Below are 25,003 nucleotides of genomic sequence, written 5' to 3' on the forward strand. Positions count from 1 at the left end.
ATTTATGTTTGAATGTTATTTTGATATGACCTATTAAGTACCTGTTATTAACTCTTGCCAGTGTACAACAAAACCGTTATCACCAACATAGGCTATAAATACCAAGCATAACCATGTATTATAATCAGCATTACTGATTAAAAGGACCATAATCCTACCAAATTTTTAAATAAAGATGCAAATAAAAATTCTAATTTGAGACTGAATAAGGTACAACACATCTTACCACATCTGAGATGGGGTAAGAAGGTATTCCAGAGAATGGGTGACAAAAAAATTTTTTTTTTAAATCTTATATCAAATTAATGTCCACAGTAGTGACACAATCAAGTAGGAGCAATGACGGTTGTATATGCCAGGCAGGTCTTTGTGATAGAAAATTTTCTCTCGAGTACCAGCCTCAAGTATCAATGCACTAAGTTATTTAAATTCTTGAATTTCAAATGTGGTATCAAATTGATACCTACAGTGCACTTCTTTCAGCAGCGCTGTTATACAGCACAACTCAATCTAATATAATTTCATACTACTGTATTGCTAAAAACCTTATAAGATGTCAATTTCACAATTCCATTTGTTCTGCTGCTGGAGGAATTTTCAATTGAGTTGCACAGAAAAATAACCCCATAGAAACAGCTCTAGTGGAAACACATCAAATTTAATCTGCAAGCTAAAGTCTGCCTGGTTTAAGTAGGGTAGTTTTTTAGGGCAAGTAACTAACAGGGTCTCTCCAGGAACATCTTTATGAATAAAACTCCCAGAGGTATCTGTTAGCTCAAGAATAGGTGTATATAATTAAAAACAATTCATTGGTTCTAATAGTTTCTATAATTTCCAAACAGGTAACATTTCATCAGAGTCTTTCCTAATTTGAATACATTTCAGATGTATAAACTTCCACTCTCAGACTTGTCCCAAATTCCCCATTGCTGAAGAGTCCATGAATTTGGAATACTAAGAATGAGGAAGGCCACCTATCATGACAAGGAATCTTTAATATTAAAATTGGGTGTGGACAGAAAAAGGACAGGAGTAACATCTTATGCTTATTTGTATAATAAATGTGATTAATTTGTTTTTATATAATAAATCATAGATTGGGAAAACATATTAGAAGAAAATTAAAACTGTGTGCTTTGGTGACAAGATGTATGTATATAAGAAAGTAGTATGTCTTGATGGTTTAATTTACAGGGAATCATATAAAGGTTAACACTCTATTACTTTATCTATAAATTTAATTACTGTACAGAAGCAGACACCCCTTCCAATACCATTTTTGTCCCAAAAGCAGAACTTTTAGTTTTTCCTTTACATATACATCAAGGGTTCCATAATCCACAGCTACAGAATAAAGAAATGATATGGGATTAATATTCTTTCATTTCATTTTAATGATAACTAGTATTAAACGTGTCTTTTGTTTCAGAAGTGTTAAAATTTGTTTCAGCCACATAATACAAAGAAATATCAATATTTAAATAAACTTTGCATACATACCTTGCTTTTACTTTTAAATTCTTTTATGGTTTTGTGTTCAATATATTGCTGCCCTATAATAAAATGTTGAATAACATACTTGTAATTATTATAATTTTTTAGTTGATTTGCACTCTGAAAACCTTTCCAACATGTTTGACTTAAAATGAGGTTGTATATAGATAAACACTGTTTCACAGTGAAGGGGCATTTTGAATATTATTAAATAAAAAATTACCAGTGTAGCAAATGGACCCAGCATATAAAGAATACAGTTCTTTATTTACAACTCAATGGTGTTTATCTGCTAATTTTCTACTCAAATTTGTTTGTTTTATGAAGCTTTAAAAATACAGAGATGGGTTAACTTTTGGCATGTGTCTAAAATCTAGTACAACTTATTTTTGCCTAATTCTGCAGCTCTATGCTGTCCTCATATACCTTCAGTAGATGGTATATATTCATAAGATATGAGTAGCTTCTCATATACAGTGCTTTCAGAAAGTATTCAGACCCCCTTCACTTTTATCAATTTTGTTATGCTGCAGCCTGATTCTAGTTGTTGAAATTCATTTTTTATCATTAATCTACATTCAGTACCCCATATAAAGACAAGTGAAAACAGAATTTTAGAAATGCCTGTAAATTTATTAAAAAGAAAAAAACTGAAATATCACATTGGTGTTAGTATTCAGATCCTTTGCAACAACAAACACCAACCACCACTCTGGGCTTTATAACACAGTGGCTAGACAGAAGCCTCTCAGTGCAAAACTCACTGGGAGTTTGCAAAAAAGCACCTGAAGAGCATTCAGACTGTGAGGAACAAGATTCTCCGGTCTGATTAAAACCAAGATTGAATTCTAAACGTTATGTCTGCAAGAAACCAGGCACCGCTCATCACCTGTCCAATACCATCCCAACAGTGAAGCATGGTTAGCATCATGCTGTGGGGGTGTTTTTCAGCAGCAGGGACTGGGAGACTGGTCATGGTTGAGGGAAAGCTGAATGGAGCAAAATACAGGGATATCCTCAAAGAAAACCTGTTCCACAGTGCTCAGGACCTCAGACTGGGCCAAAGCTTCACTTTCTAACATGACCATGATCCTAAGCACTCAGGCAAAACACAGGAATCACTTAGGGATAACTCTGTGAATGTCCTGGAGTGGCCCAGCCAGAGCCCTGACTTGAACATCTCTGGAAGGACCTGAAAATGGCTGTCCACCGACGGTCACCATCCAACCTGACTAAGCTTGAGAGGGTTTGCAAGGAAGAATGGTAGAAAATCCCCCAATCCAGGTATACAAAGCGAGTTGTGTCATACCCAAAAAAGACTAGAGGCTATAATTGCTGCCAAAAGTGCTTCAACAAAATACTGAGTGAAGGATCTGAATGCTTATGCTGGGGGTCTGTAACCTTAAACACTCAAAGAGCCATTTGGACCTGTTTCCCACAGAAAACACTGGGAGCCACAAAACCTGGCTGGGCGTGGCCAATTCAATGTCACTCCCACCCAGGCACATGACACCCCCCACCCCAGCCACGCCTATCCAGGTTTCATGGCTCTCGGTGTTTTCTGTGGGAAATGGGTCTCTCTCCCTCTCTCTTCTTTCTATCCCTTTCCCTCCTTTTTTTCTTTCTTTCTCATTGAATATGATAGCAAATTCAAAATAAAGTTATTAATTATGGGAAATTCTCTGTAATCTTTTCATAGCAAACTCTAAGTTGGTAGAAGCTGGCAAGATTGTACTAACAGCAACAGCATATATATTTTGATTTCTTTTGAGTTTGACAATATAATACATTAACCAAAATTACAAATAATCTTATTTTCAGATGCAGTTTTTGCCATCTCTGTTATTTCCTTAAAAAAAATCAGTTTTGCTTCCAATTTGTGCCTTCTGACAAACTGCAGTTTTCTTGGCACGAGATCTAGCTTGCCATTACTTTCATCATAGGTCGGGGAGAGTTCGTTTTCTTTCTTTCTTTTCTTCCTTCCTTCCTTCCTTTCTTTCTTCTTTCTTTCTCTCTCTCTCTTTCTTTCTTTTCTTTCTTTTGTTCTTTTTCTCTCTCTCTCCCCATTCTCTCTCCCTCAATTGTTTCTCTCTCTTTTTCCTCTCTCTCATTCTCTCCATCCATCATTTTCTCATTTCTCTCTTCCTCTTTTTTCTGCCCTTTTCTTTCTCTCATCTCTTTCTCTCTCTCACACACACAAGCGAAATACCCTCCTGGGCCAGGATCACGGTGGCGGTGGGGACAGGGACTCCTCCCCCACTGCCGCCACTGCGCAGTGAGGGTGAGTAGCTGGCTGCGCAGCGCAGCGGAGGAGAGCCTCGCTGCGCAGGAGAGCTGGAGCTCTTCCCTTCCTGCATCTGGCAACGGTGGCTGCTGCTCCTCCCCATTCCTTCTCCCTGAGCCAACATGAAGGGGACCACGGCTGGCGCTGAGCTGCCTGCGAAGGACGTGAAATTGCAAAAAGCAGCCAGTCGCGGACAGTGCGGAGAAAATGCTAGGGGCGCTTCAGCCGTGCGGCTCTGCAGAGACGCTCACGCCTTCTCGGGGTGGAGAGATCGCGCAACCGGGTTGGCAGGGTGCCACATGTGGCTCTCGGGCTGTGGGTTGCTGACACCTGGCTAAGAGCCTCGGTGGCGCAGTGGTTAGAGTACAGTACTGCAAGCTACTCCTACTGCAATTTGGCAGATCGAATCCCACCAGGCTCAAGGTTGACTCAGCCTTCCATCCTTCCGAGGTGGGTAAAATGAGGACCCAGATTATTGGGGGCAATATGCTGACTCTGTAAACTGCTTTGAGAGGGCTGTAAAGCACTATAAAACGATATATAAGTTTAAGTGCTATTGCTGTTGCTATTATGCCAGTGTGATATTTCAGTTTTTTTCTTTTTAATAAATTTAAAGACATAGCTAAAATTCTGTTTTCACTTTGTCGTTATAAGATACTCAGTGTAAGTTATGAGTAAAAATGAATTTCAACAATTGTAGAATTAGGCTGCAGCATAACAAAATTGACAAAAGTGAAGGGGATCTGAATATTTTTTGAACGCACTGTACTTCTGAATATCATTTTAGGATGCTAAAGATATATATATTAGAAGGCAGAAATTGCACTTTCACCACCTTAATTTCATGTATCTAGCTCCTGATATACATTTTCAGTCTGAAGTCTTGTAGTTCATTCTATCTGTATCCATTCTTTTCTACACATAGGTCAATTTAATATGGAGTATTTTATATATTACTGCAAGTTTTTTTTTTCAGTCAAAGAATCTATAACTTAAATAAGAATGAACAATTCAAAACCTTGTATTTTGATATCTGTATTTCTTAATGGAACACAAGGTCTGGTTTCATTGGTTTAGACAGCTTCCATGTTTGCATGGTTATTCATTAGGTCCATGCACAGCAATTCAGATTCACCTTCACAAATAGATTTATAAATGAAGAGAGATATTGAATCTTTCCATCAAAGGAAAAATGCAAGGGAATTTGCTTTGTATTGCTGTAAAACTTTTCCTTATATCCCTGTAACAAGCCAAAGCCAGAAAAACTTTATTCGCAAACATTTTGGGTGTGAAGAACCCAAAATAGCTTTTTGTGGGAGTGTGCTATAGAAAACAGAAAGGTATATTCTTGGGCAAAAGTTCCCAAATTTTTTGGGTGACCTTACTGGAGGAAGCGTCTTCCAATAACATACGCCAAATCTGACTAGTACATCTGAAAAAAAAATTGGAGGATCTGCAGAGGTAATCACTTGATTTGGAAAGCAGCTTCAAAGGAACCTGCACTTAAACTTTTACTGAAATTATTTCAAATATAAATATTTTGCCACTAGATTTTAGCTCTGCAATTTGATAGGTGCTGAGTTATCCACTATGGAATGAAGAAACAAATGACTGGATCCACTGTAGAATTCTACCTAGGAAAGGACACACTACTTTATCTGTTTTTCCTTCCAGCTACTACTGCCTGATGATTTATTAATGGAATATAAAAAGGAAAAATAAGCAAAATGTCATCCTATATCTGTAGCCAATGGGAGGCTTTATTAGATTTCAATTTTCTCTAGGAAGGATTTTTTTTTCTACAGAAAAAGAAAAAAAAAACTTGCCTTTTAATTAACAAAGCTGTATAATAAACAATCATTCTGAGTCACTTCAGGATGTCAGAATGTTTCCAGCAGAAGAGTGGAAGAAAAACAATGAATTATTTGTTTCGGATTAGGATTATCTAAATTGGGATCAGAATTATTCTCCCTCCTCCTGCAGAAAACTTTGATTTTATTAAAAATGACAGCAACTACCTTTTGAAGACATTATGTTTTGAGTATCTGAGTCTTCCTTCACAGGCATGGAGATTTCAGGTGTAACATTTGTTTCTAGTAATTGTTGTGGAGATACATTATCTTCCAACATAAAGGTGTCAGCTGGTTTAACACATGGAGTGCTTTTAAGAGAAATACTGGTAGAATCCCAGTCAGATGGATCTAACAACAAACAAATATTTAAAAAAGATCAAAGCAGTAAATACAACATACAATACTTTACCAAATGTTAACCCAATGTATTTTGAAATAAAGTAATATAAAGATCTATGAAGTTGCCAATATTAACAACAAAAAAGTCTATGGCTGTAGGATAGTATCAGTATTCAAAATACTGATAGATACTGGAAAATATTTTGATTTAACCATTACATTTATGTATGCATATCCCAGATGAAAAGAATCCAATCTTCTAAGGTTTAACAGAAAATTACATGTGGTTTATCTTTTTTAAGAGGATACAACATTTAGTTTCATAAGCAAAATTTAATTTTAATTTTTTTTGCATAACATGGCAAAATCTGATGTTCTTAAAAACTTTCTAATGTATGATACATAAATATGCATAAAGTATTTAAAGACCTTCAATATCATCTGCTTCATCCAAACCAAGTTCTTCCATTAAATCTGAAAGAAGAAATTAATGACATTAGAATATAAAATATGCAATAATACATATGATATATTTTAAGCTCCATATAATATAGTTACCTGATTTTTGCTTTTCTATGATTGCCTTCTTTAAAACAGGAGCAGGAGATTCACACACCAAGTTTTCTTTTGTGATCTTTTGCTATAAAGATAATTCAGCTAAGAATGAAATATGATACCACAATACAGTAATAAAAATACTTAAATAAAGTTTGCATAACAAAAGTAGTACTAACCTGCAAACTTGCTTTTCCTAGGGAAAAAAGGGAAACAAGTTACCTAGATAATGTACTGCAACTTTTAAATTTGTGTGAATCCCACTCTTGTATTACAAGCATAATACAATATTCATTTGTTACAAATATAACAAACAAAACTTCCAGGGAATAAATGACAAATTAGGGCCAGCTCCCCAAAAAGCAGAGCCAATAAGTGGAGCAGAATGAAGAGCTGGCAAGTAGACCAGCTCTTTGTAAGTCCTGTCCAGACAACAAGGAGATTGTCCCTAGGTGCTTCAGACAGTTGTTTCTCGCAAGACAAGCCGGTCTAGAGCTGTGGGAGATAAGAGAATAGTCAACTTGCTCAAACAGCAGTAAGTGCCTTTAAAAGGAACCAGAGGTTGACATACTTCTTTTTCTAATCACTTTCAGAAATTGCTTGTAAACTGCTTTTCAGCTATTAAGAATCTTTGGATCAGCATGTTTTACAGCATCAGGTGAGGTTTTTTTCAATTCTCAGTAAAACAAATTTTAAATATGAAGTAAGGATTTAAGTTTTTTCTGGAATAAACAATAGAAGATTAAAATTTTGATTTTAGAAAGTTACAAATGGACTAAGGGACCAGATACATTTGAAATTAGACTTTTGAATTAATTATAAGAATATTTTCAATAAGAAAATGCTTTTCATTTTAAAAAAATATTAAGACAAAACTTCAAAATTGGATGCTAGCAGAAACTAGAAGTAACTAAAGATTATAATTAAAAAACTTGACTTGCTGATACAGTGTGAAGCAAAATATTATCACATATTGAAAGGTATTTCTAAACAATGGGAAAATGTTACACTGGAAATACAAAACAATGTCTGATGTCCTAATAAAGGTAAAGAGATATACAAATAACAAACCAAGAGAGTAACCTGGATAATTTTGCAATATTGGATTTACAAGAGGGTTCTTAAAGCTTTGAAGAATTTTGTGAGAAAGGACTAAGAAAAAATGAAAATAAATCAAGTTCATTGACAATATTTGAAGGAACTAAAGATCAAGGTTGTTAGAAGCAAAAGGAATGAATATAAACGTTTTGTCAAGATTAAAATTGATATGTTATTTATGGTAACCATTACTAGACTTCAGGAATAAAATGATTAGGCGAACAGGACCCCAACCTACCCCCCGGCCGACACGCGGCCCCCGGTCCAACCGCCACTTTTTGATAAAGAGGCGCCCGGGAACACCACAAAAAAAAAAATCTCCCCGAGCGCCATGATAAAAGAGCTTTTTAAAAACCTCACCCGAAAGCCATCGAGCGCGGCGCCACTTTAAACAAAACCCCGCTGAACACCCGAGCGCTTTACCAAAAAGAGGCGGCGCCCAGCAACCACCGCCAGGTCGCGCCCGGACGGGGGGACCTTATATGTTTGTTTAAGGATAAGAAATAGAATATGGGAAGAACAGGTCATTTGTTATATTTTAAGAAAGGTGATAAATAACTAAAATTGTTTGTACTTGTGATAATTCAGTATATTTTTCTTTTCTTTATTCTTTTTCCTTTTCTATTTTTCTTTTCTGTACCCTTCTTTTTATTCTTTTGTTAGATATTTCATAGGGTTATTATAGGAGGAAAATATATAGGTATACATATAGGTTGTACATTAAGGCATAATTTGAATCAGGCAGACCCAGGATAAAGTTTTACTCAGTTATGGAAATATATTGCTGGCAATATATTGGCAATATATATAAATCCACCAACCCTCCCCCCACCATATCCTTTAGCCACTCAATTATATTTTCCATATCTAAATGACGGAAGAACATTTAAAACATTTATATATGTTGATATAACAAAAAGAATAATTTTTGATGAATTTACCATTAAATGGTTCTTGTATAATACTGTGCATGTGTATTCCAGTTTTGGCAGGAGATGTAGGCAAAGAACTAATAGTTGGCTTCCTGGGGCTTTCTGATGTGCACTATTGGAAATACACATATGTGAGAAACATCATACAACTATGGTCATATACTCATTTTGTTTATCTTTATTTTTCTACAGAAAACAAAGATATTCCTGAACATATTATGAAAGCTTTTAATTACAGAGAACATAAAAGCATTTTGATTTGTAAGTTTAGTTTTTAAGAAATGGTTAAGTTCATGGGTGGGATTCAAATTTTTTAACAACCTGTTCTGTGGGCGTAGCCTAATTTGTGGGTGTGGCTTGGTCATGGGACTGGGTGGGCGTGGTTTGCTAACTGGGTGTGGTTTGGTGGTCTCGTGACTGGGTGGGCGTGGCTTGTATGTAAATATTGTAAATATTTAATTTTTTATTTTAAAAAAGAGCAACTTCTACCCCAAAATCAGGCAAAACAGGCAGGCAGGTTGAGTTGCTCGCAGAATCACAGAATCACTCAGAGATCTACCTTTCTGCAATTGGCTACCTCAGTCTGCACTGAAAAATTGAAGGTTCAGTCCTAAGGAAGGTTCGGCAATAGCAATTTAGCAGATGTTTGATGGCGGGCGTGCCAGGTAAGGAGGGAGTGGGCGGGGAGGGGAGGGGCCAGTCAGTGGTGCAGAACCATAACAACCAGTTCTATAGAACTGGTCCAACCAGATAGAATCCCACCCCTGGTTAATTTCCATTTACTTACAACTGAAATGTTTGAACAGACATTCATATTAAGGATTGGAACTGTTCCCATTTTAATTTACTAGAGTAGGAAAGTTAGCTGGAAATAAAGTGATTAAAAAAACTTTCACAAAATCTGATCTGTGCAACGCACTACATTTCAAATATCTTTTTTGAAGTACCTCACACCTATTTCAACTAAGAATGCATCCCAGAATGAGTTGGTTATAACTCAGGTCCAAAAGCAAAGTGAAATACTAGTATTTCAAAATCGTCAGTATCAGTTATCATTATTCTCATGTGCCATATAAGAGAAGCCACTAGAATCTCATACAAGAAAAACATTTTATTAAACACAAAAAGTATATATTTATAACTGAAATAGCTTTTAAGCATAAAGACAATTTCATAATGCAAAACTATAGAGGAAGCCTTCAATAATAACAAATTTCCAACTGTGGACCCTATATTATATTAATTTATATTTCATATAATTAGAAAATTACTCCTTTATTTAATTCTATGGGCAGGATATTCAACTAAGCAATATTAAACACCATTGATAATTTCTATGACCACAGTTGTACTGGACACCTCAGCAAAGAAATGTCATGGAGGTGGCAAAGAGATTATGGCGGTGGCAAAGAGACCTACAAGATGACCTACAAGATCCCTTCCAACCCTGTTAATCTGTCTCAATGAGGCACTTTAAGCTGATTTGTCTAAACCAACCAGCGCTTGCAGGAAAGTGAAGTAATAAATTCACTTTGCTTTTAGTAACAAGGGTGCTATGGGGCTATGCATGCAGGTTTAAGGGGATACTTTACTCAAATCTTTATTGAAGTAAGGGACTTCACTTCACTTTGATATTAAGAATCAAATGTATAGCTACAGCATGTCTATGTCACTTATTTTTTAAAAAAATGCTAATTTCTCATTACCTGTGCTAAATTATGTTTTATTATTATTATATTTGTATCTCTTTCTGTTGAGACAGAGAGGTCAATGACATAGGAAATATTATCTATATAATATATAACATTATCTATATAGACAGATGAATTCCTAGAATTCTGTATACAAATATGGGGTTTGATATTAAAAATATTTTTCCTGAGAAAATATTTTTGTCATTGGCCACTTTAATACAAAATGAGTAAAGCTTATAAGTAATTGTGTGGAAAATAACTCAAATTAAACGCCTTGGAGCTTCAAACAATTATTCTGATTTAATAAGAAATGTTCTGTGCTTAGCAAGTTACAGTAACTACATATTCATAGACACTAGAAAGTAAAACTGATTAATACAAGAAATAATAAATCAAAACAGATTTCAAAATGGAAGGATTTCTTTGAACTCAGAGCAAAGAAAATTTTAAAACCTACTTCTGAATCCCATGGAGATTCTGTATACTTCTCTTCATCTTTGTCCTCGCCCAAAGCTGATTTAGCTATAAAATAAAATAGTAAATTCTTTACAAAATACTCAGTGTTCATTATTCAAAAACTGAGATTGTGGCAATTCAAATTAAATAACAATACTTTTCATAGCTGCATTCTGCCATTAGCTATGTACACTACTTTAATTGAAATATTGCTAAGGAGCCAAAGCAAAATTAATTGAATCTTCTTGGTCAGCCCGCAAATTAAAAAAAGTTGTTTTCAGAAAAGAAAACAACCCTCTCCTTACACAGACTTTCAGAAACAAGATGTTTTTAAACACAGAGCGTGAAAACTGAAATATAATACTCTAAAGAACAAGAGTATCCCAACAGATGTCCAGTTCATAATAAATCACTTATTTACAAATAGGCTATTTCCAGAAACAATTTTGTTTATATATTTTAATCTTATATTAAACTATATTAAAATTCATGGCAATAAGCAATTAATTATTGGTTTCATGAATTTTAGTTATTAAACTATTAGCTTAATGAAACCGTAATGCATAAATATGAGAAGTGACTTTATTATTGCTAATTTGCATGTGATGCAGACTAGTTAATATAACTAAAACTTTTTACCTTTTGGTGAGATATTCGAAGACTGTCTACAAACAATACTTTTTTTATTGGCAAAATCCTGTTCACCACCTTCTTCATCTTTTGAAGGTTTCTCCTAACAGAAAGGACAACATCCAGTCTTTATTGTATGTCCTGTTATTAGTTTAAAGAAGTTTTTAGAATGTATGACTCAAACTTTAATCTATGTGATTTTATCAGGGAGTCATAAACTGTCTGGGATATTGCAGGAATATATATTCACATATGTACTGTAATAAACTAGAGCAGTGATCTAGAACTACTAAGGTGCTCCAAGACCAAAAAAAAAAAAAAAAAAATCAAAATTATTGGGTTCTTTTAATCTTGTGTGTCAGGCTTGGCAAAAAACGGCTGCCAAGCTGACACACAAGATTAAAAAGAACCCAACATAAGCCTGAGGATAGCAGATGAGATTCTGCTGAAACATCGCTATAATAAAAGCACAAATATTAAGATGTGGGAAAATACCCGAAGAAACCTAAATACCAGAGAAAAAAGTTTAAGAAATGCTGAACTAAAGCATCTTCAGTGTAATGTAAAATGTGATATTTTATAATACTAGAAAAGTTGAACATTTATTTAAAAGTACCAAGACCATAAATGATACATTTTCACTATGTACACTTATTATTTGTTACATATATTTTAGTTATTATTACCATTAACAAAATAGTGGTTATTATTACCATCATTTTATTAATCAATAAAATAATAAAACAATTAATCAAATTAACCTATAAATATACATAATTATGTTACAGTATGAATCTGTAGGCCTTCTTTTCTTTGTATCATCTTCCAAGCAATTTACAATTAAAAGACAAGCTAGCAATTATAAAATTAATTTTGAGAAAAAAATTAGAAGCCATTTTTTAAAACTGGGTATGCAATCTAGGGGCATGTGTAAATGCACTAAGGTGCCTATTGTCCCTGTCATGTTTTAGTTTTTTTCATTTTGTTTGTTCAGATTTATAATTTTTGTTTGATAAATGAATGAATAAATAAATGAAGTAAGAAATAGCAGGTAATCCTAGCTGTAAGTAATTTTGGCTTCATGAAAAATCAGCATCTTGAATTGTATATAAAACTATTAAGTCCGTTTGGGTATTTTTGCTTCATTTGAATATTATCAAATCTATGCATTAATCTGGATTCTGTGCTCTAAAATCAGTGGTTCCCCAACTTTTCCATCTTGGCAGCCTGCCCTGACACAGGAGGAATAGCGTTATGAGTGGCAGGCACACGCACAGATCAATTTGTGCAAGCCGAGCGCATGTATGTCCTCCCCTCACAGAAATGGAGATCGTGAGCGAGTGAAGGGTCCTTGTGCTCGCATGCAAAGCTCCACTCGTGCTCACGGCTGATAACTGCACTTGTGAATGAAGCTCCACTCATGCAAGCGGAGAGCCCTTGCATTTGCGAAGTTCCGCTCCCTCTTCATGCGCGAGCACAAGCACCCTCTGCTAGTTCGAATGGGGCTTCATATGTGCATCTGCCCACCACTCGTGTGAGTGGAGCTTCACACACATGTGCTTGCCCATTTCTCCCGCAGCCAGGTTTCGAACAAGCCCGGGGGTTGGGGACCCCTGCTTTAAATGATTTGTAATGAATTTTATTTCTCCTGTGCCATTAAAATATCATTAATGAACAAACTTGTTAAAATACAGTTTTTTATTTATGAAGTGCAATTTTATTAAAAACATTTTGCCTTTGCAATAGATTCACTTACTTTCAAATCAGATTGGGAAGTTTTCAGATTTTCATCCTCACTATGTTTATATATTGTTGGCTCATATATTGCTTCTTCCAGTTTTTTTGAATCTACATATTCCTTTTCTCCAGGAATCTGATATCCTGCAAAATCAGGATTCCTAATATTCTGTTGTGTACTTATATTATTTCTGAGTTCTACTTCTGATCCAGAATTACGACTTTCAGTATCATCCAGAATGGAATCCATGTCATTTTCATGAGAGTTAGTCGAGAAAGTAAACGTTGTAGTTTTTTCAGCATTCTTCAAAGAAAAAACAGTTTTGCAAAACTGTTTTTGATTCTCATAGGGCAATTTATTATTATTCTCAGTGTCGGGGAGTTTTTGTAATTTCTGAAATTGATTTTCATAACTAGATTCTTTTTCAACCGAATGTTCAGGTCGTTCTTTATTTACCTTGTTAGTAATTGTATGGTCACGTGAAGATTCAGGATGACCAGAAATAAAAGCTTCAGGAATATTAGTACCATCTTGCATCTTTTCATTTTGTACATTGCATACTTCATTATTAAACAGATTTGCTTCCCTCTCATGTTCATTTTCTCTGGAATGTTTTTTCCCTGTTGATTTGTCAACATATTCATCTTCCTTATCTTCTGCCTTGGTCCAATTATTTTTTATGTTTTCTTGCTCCCTTTCTGTACTGAAGTGCTCCTCCATTTCTTTTACTTCCTCCTCCTCCTCCTCCTCCTCCTCCTCCTCATCATCATCATCATTTAAATTTTTCTCCTCTTCTTTCCGCTTCCCATGAAATTCTTCCTTGCTGCTTGCAAAAGAACTATCGGAATCATTTAATTCTTGCTCATTGTGGTTAATTTTTTTTGGTATTATTTTTTGAATATTTTCTTTTGATTGATTTTTGTTTTCATTGTCTTCACAAAATCACATGTGGGTATAAAAACATACAATAAATAATAAAATACAATGGATGAATTAAAACTTATTACCTGTTTAGAATGCAATGTTCTCTGGGAACATTTGGAAAAGGAGCCAGGTGAGGAATGGACAGAATGAGGGAAGGTTTTGACTTGGAACAAAGGCTTAGGAAGGGATTCATTGCATTCTTCAAAATCATAATTTGCTTTATTTTGCTGTGAACTGCCTAAGGGTTCTGTTCGGATAGTGCAATCTTTCTCATCTACTGCATCAAAATACAAACACACAGAGAATTAAAATGCAGTAAACGTTTTCTATAGATAAGAAATATAACCATAACTTATTTTGTTCACGCAACTTACATTTTTTCAAGAAGTCCCATGGAACTTTCATTAGCCGAGCCAAACTTGGTTTTTCTGGTTTCTAAGAATAAAAATTGAAGGACAGAAGTTTTCACTGTAACAAACATTGCTATACTATCTTTATATTTTGCTCTTCTCTAAAAAAAACATGACTTATTAATGTATCAACCCACCCCTTTCCTATTTTATTCTGCAAACAATGGATGAACTAAGAAGTCAAACTTAAAACAGTGTGGAACTTCTGTTCAAACTTCTATCCATAGTAATACTGCACTGATAATAACATATTATTTTAATTCTAGCCACCTGGCTGGGGTGCTTTAGTTTGGAATACTACATTAAGCAGTATTGAATTTATGAATAAATAGTCCAGGAGTTGGATTCTACTGATTCTGACTGGTTCTATAGAACCCCTTGTTAACTTTCTAAGCAGTTGGGTGAACTGGTAGTTAGAAGAAATCTCCTTTTGTTTTTTTTTCCCACCCTTATTACATTCTTGACAGTATGCCTAGACTTACTGTCTCTGAAGGTCTTTTTTTCTTGATACTGAAAGGGGAAGGGTTGTTTTAACCTTTTTACACTGCTGTTGGGAGGAAATACTCCCCTAGAAATACTTCTTCTTAGCTAGCTAGAAAGATTGACATTCAAACGTGAGTTTATATACCCTTTCTGAGTTTTGGTCTAAAAGTGGTTTTTGGTGAAGGTTAATTCTGTGCTTGGTGACATTTAATCCTGTGTTTATTGATGGGATAATTTTCCCTATTCAGCTTTGTTTGGAAGGAAAAAGATTAATCTCTATTCCTGAAAAGAAACTGGTTTGAGAAATCTGGCTAGTTCCTGTGTCTTTTTGTTCTGGTAATTGGTTTAACAAGCAAGAGCTACTGTTGTGATTTGCAATAGTATTTGTATTGTGTTTGAATTTTTTTCCCTGCCTCATGGTTTCTTTTTGTATCTGGGGAGGGGGTCTTCCTTCACTGCTTTAACAGTATCTGGCACTGCCCTTTTGGGGTGTACTCCCAAGAGGCAGGATGCAAGCTTGGCACCGATTTTTTTACTGCCTTTCGGGGAAGGGGTGGCATGTGACCTTTCATTAAATCTGGATGATTTCCTTACAATATCTTGTGAGATGAGTAGCTGGTATCTTTAAGTGGTGCAAATGGTTCTAAGAATTGCTTTTCCTGGGTGTGCTCTTTCTGGAGAGCTTAAATGACCTCTCTGCTAAAGGGTTTCACTTTATGAGCAAGAGTTGGCTGCTGAGTTATCATTGTATTTTAACTATTTTAATTCCCCAAGGTGCTCTGGCACCCTGCCTGATTTGTAACTCCGGCTTGCAGGTATTTTTAATCTAATTATTGCAAGTAAAGAAGCTTTTTGTATTTTTGTACACGTAATCCTTGACTTACAACAGTTCATTTAGTGACCATTCAAAGTTACAGTGGCACTGAAAAAAGTGACTTATGACCATTCTTCACACTTATGACTGTTGCAGCATCCCCACTGTCACGAGAGGCCAGGCGAAGAGAAGCGCCCCTTCATGTGACGTTGAGTTGACCATGCCCACTAAGTCACACCCAACTAAGCCACGCACACAGAACAACAATCTGGGTCCTCGTTTTATTGACCTTGGAAAGATGGAAGACTGAGTCAACCTTGAGCCAGTGAGAATTGAACTGCCAAGTGCAACCAATTGGCCGTCAGCATAATTGACCTACAATACTGCATTCTAACCATTGCGCCACCATAGCTCAAGCTGTATGAATTGCATTAAACTTAAGATCTAAATTGAAGTTCATATCCAAACACGTATTAATTAGTATCATAACATGTTTCTCATTGTTAAGAGGTTTTGAGTGTTCACTGTACAAAATCCTACCTTGGGGCTGGAGCCTAGTTCCTCCTCTTCTGAAGAAAGCCAGCTATCATCATCTGTTTTTTCAGAATTGCTTAAACAGAGATACATATAAATAAGAATCTATCTTTTTCCAGAACTTCCTGAATTTAAATCAAAATTTAAATCGTACCTGATAGAATCTCCAGAAGAGAGGTTATCAAAAACTGCAAAAAAATCCAAACACAAATAAAAATAAAAATGCAATCAAGTGATAAAAAATTATAAAGCTTTTTTATATTAAGGTAAATCAAACTGCAGAAGTTTAAATGAAGAAATATATCTTAAAAATAAAAAATAACTTAATAGTGAAAAAAAGTTGGCAAACATTATTTAATAAGATTTTTTGTATTTATTGTTAGCTTTTCCAATTTTTAAACTGGAAGTTATATTTGGTATAAATATTTGCAGTCAATTGCATCTTTGCACAGAAGTTCATGATTTAACTCTTTTACTGCTTGTTTTATGGAATTTCCATTTCAATAGCAATTTTCTATTTGTTAAATAAAAGAATGACATGTTATTCTAAGAGTGAAATATGAAAAAGGCTAACATGCACAAAAAAACCCATAAGCATTCAGCAGTCTTAGCCCAATTTTTATATTAATAAGCACCCAAGCATATGATGTTGATCAGGGGTGTCAAACTCAATTTCATCGAGGGCTCAATCAGCATTGATACGTTTAATGATTGCCGCAATTTTCAGAAGTTAAGGCCAGAATAGCATCCAACTATCACAGAAAGAGGTGAACTATTTCCTAAGAAAATGTCACGTAGGCTTAGCTTTTAAATCCTTTCTGTGGGTCAGCAGATTTCAACTGCAATACCAACAGCCAGGTTTATTCTACAATGTCTTTTATCCATAGAATTGCAGCAACAGAGCAACTGGGTCCAACAAAACAAAAGAAACAAGCAAACAAAATCTCATTTTAATTCCATACATAGACATAATTTAAAACATAGACTGAGCCTTGGTGGTGCAGTGGTTAGAGTGCAGTACTGAAAGCTACTTCTGCTGCAACCAGCTGAGCTCCTTCAATTTGACAGATCGAATCTCACTAGACTCAAGGTTGACTCACCCTTCCATCCTTCTGAGGTGGGTAAAATGAGGACCCAAATTGTTGGGGGCAATGTGTAAACCGCTTAGAGAGGGCTGTAGCGCACTATAAAACGGTATATAAGTCTAAGTGCTATTGCTATTGTGCTTGTCCTTCCGGGGGCAGAGCAGGGTGGAGGGGCGTGGACAGGGAATGTGACCAGCTTGACTTTGCTCACATGAGGGGTGCCTCTGAGGCGTGGAGGGAACAGGGGTCTCCGGCAGGTGGGACAATGGGTGGGAGGCTCAATCCCCGGAATGAGGTGAGGCGAGGCAGGGGGTGGCGCAGCTGCAGCTGGAAACCATCGCCCCTGAGAGCTTGAAGCCCTTTGTGTGATGGTTTCCAAGAGGTTGCGCCCTCACTGCCTCTGGCTCGAGCCCGCACCACCAGGCGGCCACCAACACAGGCGGCAGCCAGCACGGCCTAGAGGATCATTGCTGGTCATCTTCTCCTTAGTCCCCTCACAGGTCTTGCCATTGGCTTGCACATAGAGTGCGTTCCCCTCACACACCCAATGCACCTCAGCCTTGCTGCAGGCTGTCGCCGTTCAGCAGACCCGCCCAGCCTGAAGGAGGCGAAGCGACCAGCTAGAAAGGCCCAATAGAAGTGGTAGAGCACACCCAGGCCCAGCAGGCGAAAGGCGGCCACCACGAGTGGGGAAAGCCGGATCCCCATCGGCACCATGGCCACCCAGGCCCAGCAGAGACGGCGAGGGAGGCATGCGATCCCAGCTGGGCCTGGGCAGCCATAACACCGATGGGGATTTGGCTTTCCCCACTCGTGGAGGCCGCCTTTCGCCCGCTGGGCCTGGGTGTGGTCTACCACCTCTACTCAGCCTTTCTAGCTTGCCACTTCGCCTCCTTCGTGCTGGGAGGGCCTTGGCTCTGGGTGGCGATGGCAGCGGTCTAATGGACTTGCACCAGCCGCTGACAGCCTTGGTGGTGGCAGCGGCCCAAAGTGGTGCCAAGGTTCTTCGGGTGTGCAATGGAATGCACTCCAAGGGCAAGACCTATGAGGGGGTCGAGAAGATGACCAACCACAAACAAAATAGATGGGTCAGTGTAGGCGAGCCAATGGTGCCTGGCAGCAGCCGCCCCCTACCTCACCTTGTCTCAGCCCGCGGCAAAGGCAGTAGCCGGGGGCAGAGGAGAGGCATGCAGTCCGGCCTGCTGGATGCGCTGGGCAGCCACCTGCCCTGTTCCAGTCATATGGGATGGAGCAGGCATGTCCAGTGGTTCACATCATGTGCCTCCCCCTACTCTGCCTGCTCCTGGTGCCACCGCTGTGCCTGCTTCTTGGAGGGCTAGCCCGGTGGTCGCAGTGGCTGAGGAGCCCCTGCTGCAAGACATCTGCCCTGCATACACACACATACACAAAAGGCTGATGAGTGGGGTATGGAGATGCTGGTGCGGGCACGGTGTTGATCTGCAACCTGATGTTGGCCCTCCGGGCTGGATCACGGCCAGCCCTAAATCTGTGACATTCCCTAAGTCCTGTCCCCTGGGTATGCGCATAGGAGGCAGTGAGCGTTGGCGTCATGGGTGAAAGGGAAGCGCTCAGAACACATTCCCCAGGGACGCCAGGCCCCGCGTGCTTGACACTTTCTGTGAGCACACCAAAAGGGCGGTGCCAAGGTGGCACCACAGATCTAAGGCTCGCCACGATCCAGCCAGAATAATTTTTATCTTTTATGATTGTAAGCCTCCCAGAAATACCTTAAGATGGGTGGACAAACAAGCAAACACTATTTAGACAAGCACAATCATATTGCAGCAACTCTAAACATCTGAAAAAGGAAACATATCATCTGTACAATATCTTTCAACACAATGGATATCCACACAACTTCACCAAAAAGTGCTGATTATTCAACTCAATGTAGCACTATCCAAGCTGTAAAAAGGATAAATTACATCAAAAACATCTCAAAAAGCACCAACAGACTATTACAATCACGTGGCATCCACATACCATAGAAATTAACTAAAGCCCTCTAAACATCCAAAGTATACCAAAAGATCCAGCAGCCTTAGAAGAAAAAACAGGAGTCATCTATAACAGTGATGGCTAACCTTTTCGGTGCCGAGTACCCAAAGTGAGTGCAGGCACCCGCAAAATGCAATACGCACGCATCCCCATGCATGCACGCCACCCCTGCACATTCATTCCCTATGCATGCCCCCCACCCCCGCATGCGCCCCATCCCCGTGCATGCATGGCAGAGACCCAAAGACCAGCTGGCCTGCGCGCCTGTGCAGCGGAGCTGCGCTGAGGCGACGGCTTGCATGCCCACAGAGAGAACTCTGCATGCCACCTTTGACACGCATGCCCTAGGTTCGCCATCACGGATCTGTAGCATACAATGTAATGACTGCAACTGACATGACATTGGATAAACAAGCAAAAGACTAGCAGAATGCATCCATGAACACCAACTAGCAGTCAGAAGACACGATGAAAACTCCTCAATTTCACAACACACGGACATACTTAACTATAGTTTTAACTAGAAAACTGTGACCATCCTACACCAAGCCAAGTCCAAAAAATGCTAGAGAATTTCTGGAAGGCTGGCACTGACAAATTGGCCATCGATACACACATAGACATAAATAACATATACATACCATTCAAGAGACAATCAACAAGCCAAAAAGACAACAGAAAGACCAATGCTGCAGCAGCATTCAATAACCAGGTGAGCAGATATTAACACCGAGACTAACTTCAGATCAACAATCAAGAACAATATTCCAATCAAGGACTTGCCAAACAAGCTAACAGTAAACAGCCTAACCAAATAGCCACCAATTCCACTCCCACCAACACTGACAGGGCAAGCCACATATAAATTGAGAGCAAATCCACTCCCCACCAGCACTGATGATGTTACCTAGTTTGGGTAGTGAAACATCTGCAAGAAAACAACCAAGCGCAGAGAGCACTAACTCCTCATTTCAACCCTGGGCTACAAATATTGTCCTCTATCACTACCTTTTCTAAATGGAATAAGAATACAAGAAGGCTATCCGTATTCTAAACTAAATATTTAAATAAATTATTACAGAATTGATCTCTATAGATAGTTACTCCTTTTCTCAAATCCCTTCTTGACTTGTTGAGCAATTCCTGCACTTCTATCTATTTTTCTGTTTAGCACAAAGCCTGTGACCATAAAAATTCAGAACGTAAACATGTATCAGCTTATAAAGCAGTAATTGTAGCAATCACATTAAAAAAAGAATAATTTAGATTTTCTGTCCAATGGTATCTTCCGCTTATTCTCTGAAAACTACAACTAGATCTCCAAATCCCACCTTATATGGAATATTATTATTATTTGTTTGAATTTTGATTCAAACTTCATATTAGTTATAGACACTTTTTTAATACCCAAATTTGTATTTACCGATATTCAGAATTGCCATTTCATAGAAAATGGGAAATTTCTGTAAATTCTAGTTATTACAAATATGGAAACCATTCATTTTTTTGTTTTTAATATTTGCAATAGAGATATGCACAAAGCAAAAAGTTTTAATCAGAGTATAGAATAAAGCTGTTCCACCTAGAACATTCTACAGAAATATTTCAAACTGTTTCCTTCCAATCCACGCAACTCCCAAAATTTTGATTTTTAAAATGCAAGGAACATTTTAAAAAAAAACTTGCTCCCTCATTTCTTTTCTTCCTAGAATCAGTAAGAGTTCTATTCACCCATTCAATCCCTACAAAAACAGGTCACCAAATATTAAAAACAACAATAATAACCTACCAATTCTAAAAGATAGCTTTACTACTTGGAATAGCTTATATCCTCTGATGATCAAAAAAATTCTGTCTATCTCAGGTACACCTGGGAAGCATTCAACAAGTGAATAAAAACACCAAATCCAGTCTAAACTTCAGGCTGACTATGATGAACCACAATAATCCCTAACAATAGGAGTAATAATTAAACTTCTTTTTTTGCAAACTGTCTTAGAAAACTGAACTGAACTTGGAGCATACTGCTTCAAATATTCAACTGACATAAACCGATTTCAGAATTTCCAACTTAAGAATTCAAAGAAAACTTTATCAATAATTCTCAGCCCATTCTCAGCCTCCCTATAAAAGAAAGCTAATCCACAGACCACACAAGAATATCACTACAGTATTTTCAATTCAAGCCATTTAATTTTCTCTTAGCTAAAACATTAAACACAACAGCAACTCTCCATACCAAGTAGATGGAAACCTTTTTCTAAATCCAGCCAACTGATTGCTGAGCATAGGCTGACTCAACGTCAAACCAAGCTTTCTTGTCTATCCCCATTCCTCAGGATAGATGAGGACAGAATTCTTTGTGGAATTCTTTATTGGCCAAGTGTAATTCGACACACAAGGAATTTGCCTTGGTGCAAATGCTCTCAGTGTACATAAAAGAAAAGATACATTCATCACACAATAATAGTCATAGGGTACAACAAGCAATCAAATACTAGGAAACAGTCCTAGTAAACAGGAAACAGTCAATATAAATCGTAAGGATACAAGTGACAAAGTTACAGTCATACAGTCACAAGTGGGAGGGGATGGGTGATAAGGAGTGATGCGAAGATTAATAGTAATAGTAGTGCAGACTTTGTAAAGAGTTGGACAGTGTTGAGGGAATTATTTGTTTAGCAGAGTGAGACTTTGTCAACAATAAAATGTTTGTTAGGGGAATAGTCTTGAAATGGGCATTTAACTCCTAAGAACAAGTTGAGAAGCTGATTATCGGGACATAAGTCTTGAGAAATACCACTGCTCCATCAAGAAATGAAGAAAAAATAAATAGCAGGATGTCAGTACATCAGCTATCCTAGGTAATATCCTATTGCTCTCATAAGTCTGACTGGAATGCAAATGTGGCAAATCACCACTATTAGGTCGGACCAGAATTGTTTATTGGCTTCCCCTCCAAAATAGCAAATTTATCTTTGTTTGACTTGCTTATAGAGTTCCTCAAGGAATCTGCAGAACTGTTTTCCTTCACAAAATTGTTATTATTCTTTAAGAAGAGGCTGACATCCCTGTTGCCAAGGGAAATCCATGGATTGCTACCTGTTGATAGGCATCCTGGCTATGACCTGTTAGTTGTCCTACGTCAAGACTAGTTTGCAACCAGCAGGTCTATTCAAAACAGATATATTAATGCTGATAATGCTTCCCTTAGAAGCATATAAGCTCGATACATATGCGCTTCAATTATAATGTGCAACGCATTATGCTAACTTTACATCATTCTGCCAAAACATAATCTTCATTAACATCCTCTTCTAACTATTTCCAAAGTCTTTTCTTAGAAAACAGTTTGCTCCATGATTTCCTTGGTATTCATAAGCTTTAGCTTAAATTCCAAACCTGCTTTGGACATGAGCTTCCAAGAGTCAAGGAAATGCATCTGTTTCCTTTGCTATGTCATACACCAGCAATTCTTATCCAATCAGTTGCTTAAATAACAAGCCACTAGAATTTCACTATAGCGTGGCAACATCCATGGAATTTTTGGGACAGCATAAATTCAACCTGCTTCTTATTGAAGCATCTTTGTCACCTCTGTGTTGTGTTTGGAAATATTCTGCAAGCCTATAGCACAAAATAAATGTTTTTTTTTTTTTACAAACAATAGCAGTAATGTCTACTTCCATTTGGGAAAGGCCAGAATTGTACTAACTGACCAGCCATTCATACTATATAAAACTTTACCTTCTTTATTTTTAGCAGGAGCACCAAGTATAATACCAGTATCTCCATCTTTTTCTGGACTGCTTAATATAGACAGAACTTTTTGACCATCCAATGAGCCCTCTTCTCTATTTTTGTAGTTGGAATATTTAGCAACATACTGCTTAAGGCTAAAAGGAAAAAAATATTTTATTCAATATTGACATATTTTAATAAAGCAAAATTAATCTCAACACAGAAGAACAATATTACATAAAAAAACAATAATTTAGTTGTTTGTCTGCTTTAACACCCTGCTAATATGTTATCTAATCTTAATCCATGTTATGCTTTTTATTTTCATATAGGATAGTTTTGTTAACCATGTGATAATGAAATGACAAACATTTCAACTTACATGGAATCATCACTAATCATAGCATAATCTTTTGCTGACCATCCACTTTTATCTCTATGGGCAACATTCGATCCATGAAGGAGGAGAACATGTGTTAAGTCACGTTTTTTATTAGAAGCAGCAATCAATAGTGGAATTCTGAAAGACAAGAATGCCTCCCTCAATTACTACATATCATCAAACCTTCACTTATACTTTAACATCCTCTATTTACTCAGCATTAGTCCATCTTGCAAAAAGACAGGGGAGCTTTCACATTATACAAAGCTCCAATCTATTTACTGATTTAGCGTATGGCATCTCATACATGGACTATATACTAACATTTCACCTAGATTAAATGCAATAAAACGTAAATGTTAAATGGATCTGTGTTTAAATACCAATGTCTAGGCCATCTAACCATTGAAGCACAGCATCCTTTATATTAAAATATATATCAGATACTGGACCGGTATATGGTTCCAGCTTAGTTATGATGTGATTTACCATCTGACATGGGACCTGCAGTCACACCGAGTGGAAGATAATATGTCCCATTTATAGAGAGAGTCTTGATAGATACCATGTGAGGTGCAAATCCTGTTCAGGATTGTCCACTGCCAATGTGGTAGTTCAAAGCCTGGCACCATTTTTGTGGGGTCATTTATGACTTCCTATTTCTGTGCATTCAGCGACCCATTTGGCTTTCCACTGGGAATAGAAGTTAAAGTTGTTGGCAGATGTTGTGCAAGTGCCAGTGGGGGCTTCCTGGATTTGTATCTTCTGGCTGATAAATGAGGAAGGTCTGCATGCACCAATAGGAGTGAGTTCCTCTTAATTTTTCTGTATTCTCTCATTTATGCATCTTGCCTTCATAAAGTTGGCAGTGTTATATTCCTCAGGACAGGAAGCCAGAAATTTGGAGTTATTTTAATACATGTGCTTATAATCCTTATGGTGTCGTTGAATCTGGCATCTAACTTATCAGTTTGGCAGATGTTAAGCCATACACAGTATTTTGTTGCAGAGTAAATCAACTCTAGTGCTGATAGGTTGAGGGTGATAGCTGAAGCTCCCCATTTAGCTCCCCATAATTTCTGCAGTATGTTGTTCCTACTACTGATTTTTGTTGCCATATTCTCTAGGTGTATCACGTAGGAGAATCCAATACAAAGTTACTCAAGGTACTTTGGATGGGGATTGTAGGGGACTAAATTGTTGTTTAAGTAGACCTTTGGGGCTTCAGATGCTAGTTTGTTGTTAAGGTGGAAGCACATAGTTATTTCACTGGTGCTAGGAGTGAGCTTCCAATCAGTGAAGAGTTTTCCCAAGATTTTAAGAACTTTGGATAGGAGGCAGTCAACCACCTCCATGTTTTTCTTGTACTGCTATGGCCAAATCATCAGCGTATCCAAATTTGTGTCCTGTTGTTGCAATTTGTATAAGCTGAATAGTGTTAAGTGCCATTACAGAGCCTTGTGAGAGATCTTAATTATGTTGTCACCCATTTTTATCTGAAAGGATCTATCACTCAGCATGTTATAATTAGTTGATAT

The 25,003-nt window shown here is 37.3% G+C and overlaps 1 protein-coding gene across 22 annotated transcripts in view; it reads right to left on the reverse strand.

Annotated features, from left to right (window-relative positions):
• The window catches only part of ANKRD26 (ankyrin repeat domain 26), an 86,369-nt gene that overhangs the window by 55,571 nt on the left and 5,795 nt on the right, over positions 1-25,003 (reverse strand). For 12 of the 22 annotated variants that reach the window (XR_015750265.1, XM_087969348.1, XM_087969347.1 and 9 more), the window contains exons 5-18: positions 23,466-23,603; positions 23,090-23,238; positions 16,393-16,426; positions 16,245-16,314; positions 14,372-14,432; positions 13,092-14,005; positions 11,345-11,438; positions 10,707-10,771; positions 8,565-8,667; positions 6,705-6,721; positions 6,529-6,610; positions 6,400-6,444; positions 5,797-5,979; positions 1,501-1,553 (exon numbers count right to left, since the gene is read on the reverse strand). Coding sequence is in view for 21 of the 22 variants with exons in the window: in XM_087969348.1 (XP_087825474.1) it covers positions 1,501-1,553; positions 5,797-5,979; positions 6,400-6,444; positions 6,529-6,610; positions 6,705-6,721; positions 8,565-8,667; positions 10,707-10,771; positions 11,345-11,438; positions 13,092-14,005; positions 14,372-14,432; positions 16,245-16,314; positions 16,393-16,426; positions 23,090-23,238; positions 23,466-23,603 (2,008 nt within the window). In the remaining variant the exon portion in view is untranslated. Of the gene's footprint in view, positions 1-1,500; positions 1,554-5,796; positions 5,980-6,399; positions 6,445-6,528; positions 6,611-6,704; positions 6,722-8,564; positions 8,668-10,706; positions 10,772-11,344; positions 11,439-13,091; positions 14,006-14,080; positions 14,275-14,371; positions 14,433-16,244; positions 16,315-16,392; positions 16,427-23,089; positions 23,239-23,465; positions 23,604-25,003 lie in introns of all 22 variants that reach the window. The other 10 variants (XM_087969352.1, XM_087969349.1, XM_087969342.1 and 7 more) reach the window with 4 other exon arrangements.

The sequence above is a fragment of the Notechis scutatus genome, chromosome 6 (assembly GCF_049901735.1).
Source record: "Notechis scutatus isolate UNSWTSFEM ecotype Mainland chromosome 6, rNotScu1.2, whole genome shotgun sequence".
Lineage (NCBI taxonomy): Eukaryota > Metazoa > Chordata > Lepidosauria > Squamata > Elapidae > Notechis > Notechis scutatus.